The 3,495-nt window shown below is 37.1% G+C and overlaps 1 protein-coding gene across 1 annotated transcript; it reads right to left on the bottom strand.

Moving 5' to 3' along the window:
• Positions 1 to 519: 519 nt before the first annotated feature.
• On the bottom strand, positions 520 to 2,903 carry LOC103627090 (lysine-specific demethylase JMJ25). The gene is made up of 7 exons (XM_020537733.1): positions 2,880 to 2,903; positions 2,344 to 2,493; positions 2,090 to 2,194; positions 1,871 to 2,014; positions 1,715 to 1,787; positions 1,472 to 1,530; positions 520 to 1,019 (listed from the first exon to the last, which is right to left on the bottom strand). The coding sequence occupies exons 2-7, from the start codon at positions 2,428 to 2,430 to the stop codon at positions 723 to 725; spliced, it is 765 nt and encodes a 254-aa protein (XP_020393322.1). The 5' UTR covers positions 2,431 to 2,493; positions 2,880 to 2,903; the 3' UTR covers positions 520 to 722.
• Positions 2,904 to 3,495: the final 592 nt, after the last annotated feature.

Genomic DNA, 3,495 nt, shown 5'->3' with positions numbered 1-3,495 from the left:
TGACGGAGTCGCAAAAGATATCCCATATTTAAGATGGTTATAAACCGTCTTAAAAGGTATTATATAAGACAGTTTTTAATTTATAACCGTCTGAAAAAGGTATTTGTTTAAGTCATTTTATCTCATAAACCGTCTGAAAAAGGTATTTGTTTAAGTCATTTCGTCTGATAAACCGTCTTGAATTAGATTTTTTAAAGACACTGTTTCTAAAGAACCATAGAGAATATAAACATTAAAAGTCATAAAGTATTTATCAAACCGTCTCAAATATCCTACAATAATAGACGATTACAATAGAAAAACCATCTTATTTAGGTGACTAATAATGGACGTTTTAGAAACTGTCTTATTTAGGAGACTGATATTAGACATTTTTGTGACCGTCTTATTAAGATGTAAACGAAATGACTTACACGGCAGTACATTCTTCAATTTATAATCATTTTTTCAGATATCATGTTATAATAATTTGAAAGAGAAATATACATACACATATATTGAACAACATTATAATTAATATAATATAAATAAGTACCATTCAATATATCATAAATAAGCATTGTCAAACAACGCATACATAAGTGTACTCTAAATATAAACTAAAATACAATTGTTTGCACTAATGTTAAGCCTAACTTTATATGAATTAAAGTCTCCACACTTTTGCGACCACCAAATTTGAATTCTATTCTATGTTTGCCTGTACAACAAATAGGAGAAAACTAGACATAGCAAAAAGCTCCAAGCAGCACGTGGATGGTCTCAAAGCTGCCCTTGTGCTTCTCCCTGTTCTTGATGACTCCTACACGCCCGGTGTTCCTCCCGCCAGTCACCATGACCACGTTGCCAACGTCAAACTTGATGAAGTCCATGATCTTGTTAGTCTCCAGATCGATCTTGATGGTGTCGTTGGCCTTGATGAGCGGGTCGGGGTAGCGGATGGTGCGGCCGTCGTAGGTGTTCAGGTAGGGGATGCCTTTTTGGCCAAACTGAACAGACCTCACCTTGCAGAGCTTCAACTGCATACAAACCAATAGAAAAACAGTGAGCATTTCACATGACATTTTCAATGTAGCACATGACATTTTCAATGCAAGCAGTGAGCAACATCTATTAATAGTCCTAACGATTGTAGCACATGACATTTTCAATGCAAGACTTTCATGCACACAGCATATATGGACAGTATAGCAAGGATAAAGTACACGGATCTACTAATGAAAAACAGCAACCTCACACAACTACCAAGATCATCATGCTCAACTAGAACAATGAGAGATGATGTGTTAAATTGGCTGGCATTGCAAGCACGTTGTGCTGTTCCAAGACTTGACACAGTTTATCAGGTGATATACTTGGATCCATGACCTCAAAGAATAACTTACAAAGAGTTGATATGTGCATATAAGACCCTAATTACAGTTAATAGTGGGAAAGTACGAGGATCAATTAAATGATACAGCAGGCTAACCATATTGGTCTCGACCGAAGCTGAGTCCATTGTAATCTGCTCGATTGTCTTCAGTCCCTCTAAGAAAATGAACCCAACAAGACATACAAGCTTCAATACCCAAACTCCACAAACAGAACTAATGTTAAGTTAACAAGCAAGCCAATTTGCAATGGAGCCTAGAGCCTAGATGCAATGGAGCAAATAGCAGTAAAACATTTGGAAATAAAAATAGTAATCCTCTCCCTGGTACTTAGTACTTACCATATTGATCCTTCAACATCTTCTTATGATAATCGTTAAGGTACACTGTTTGATCATAAATAGGATATTTAACTTGCATCAAAAGTATAGTAACATGAAACACCTTTGAGAATTTATTTAAGACTAATTTGACATAGGGAAGAAATGAGTCATTACAGAAGACACTGCTTGACATCTAGCTGCACATTCTTCCCGATGAACAGCTAGATATTCATTAAGCTTTGGAAGATCCTGCCTGCGGAATACATCCCAGACAGCAGCACCAGCCAGGGATCCTTCTGAATTATTAGTGTTTGGCTCCTGGATGTGTGAAATCGAGTGTTTGTGTGATTGCTCTTCAATATCCAGATTCAAATTTTGAACAGGAATATTTACATGAACACTAGTTCCATTAGCAATCCTTTCAGATACATCAGACTGTACCCTTACGCTCTTGGGACATTGGTAATGCACTTCAGTTGCATGCATTAACATGTGAACCTACAAGAGGAAACAAATAGCATTAGCCATCTGGTGTTTGTAACTTTTGTCATTAAAAATACTCAAGTTACTCAGCCGACCTTCATGAAAAACAAGCGCTCAAATCTAACCAGAACTTTGAAGTGAAAACTGAGTAAGACCAAACTTACCACATCGCACATGTTAATCATTAGATTTGTCATTGAATCACCTTTACCAAGTTCTTGGTGACTTCCATGTGCAATTAGCAGTTTCATCCCTAATTCAGGTTGTAAGGCATCTGAGTAGCCTTTGATAAACTGTTTGAGCTCGATATCTACCTGAGCATATAAAACAAGATAGGATATATAATTTTGAAGATAAGAGGTACAACAAACATTTTCCACATACAGAAGCTTGTAATTCTTTACTTCCACAAATTATTCACTTCTCCAAAATTCCACTTGTAGTACAAGTACTGGATGGCCAAAAACTCAAAATAAGTTAGCACAGGTGGTATCACAATGAATCAATGATCATGCATTCTTTTTAGCAATATATACCTCTAAGATCTAACAGTGGTATGTTAAACTAAATGAGACCAGCAATAGCAGTGTAACTAGTAACATGGCACATGGGAATCCCTAAGCAAATGTCGCAACAATTTCTAACAGACAGAAATGTCTTGTTCAGAAATATAAAGCAATAACTAGCACTGATTTATCACCTCTGATTGGTTCGAGCAGTCCACAGCCTTAACTATGACATCTAACAGACAGAAACGTTTCATCAATATGAGACCACTCGCGCTCAAGAAAAATGTAATCATATATAAAACGCACGAGCATAAAAACGAACAAAGTTGTTCCCTCGAGTACCTCGCATGATGCCATTTGTACATAGACTACTCAAACAGATCGATCTATCAAGAGAGGAAGGGTCCATCGCAGGAAGAGTGCCGACAGATTTGGAAACCATATGTTAGATCAGTCCAAGGGGAGAAGAAAAACAAGATCAGGCACCTGGGAGAACTTGGTCTGGAGCCAGTGGTTGACATCCTCGAAAGCACGTAATGTGGTCATAAGATCCTGTAAACCCTTACCAATCACATATAAAAGCATTAAGGTCACATCTAAATTTTGAAGGACACGTTATGGTTATGATATGCGGATAGAAGATGGATCTAACATAATAGTTTTTCTGTTCATAGCGATGGTGTGGCTTGCAAATGTGGCAAAAAGGCTTGGTATATAGTTATGGATGTGAAAAAAACTGAAGCTCATTGATATCGTCGACAACAAAAGGGTTCTGTTGCACATCCTTAATCCTAGGATATGGTCTGA

The sequence above is a fragment of the Zea mays genome, chromosome 5 (genome assembly GCF_902167145.1).
Source record: "Zea mays cultivar B73 chromosome 5, Zm-B73-REFERENCE-NAM-5.0, whole genome shotgun sequence".
In the NCBI taxonomy this organism is placed as follows: Eukaryota; Viridiplantae; Streptophyta; class Magnoliopsida; order Poales; family Poaceae; genus Zea; species Zea mays.
The sequence above is the reverse complement of the archived record's forward strand: the minus strand, read 5'-3'. Positions and strand labels throughout refer to the sequence as shown.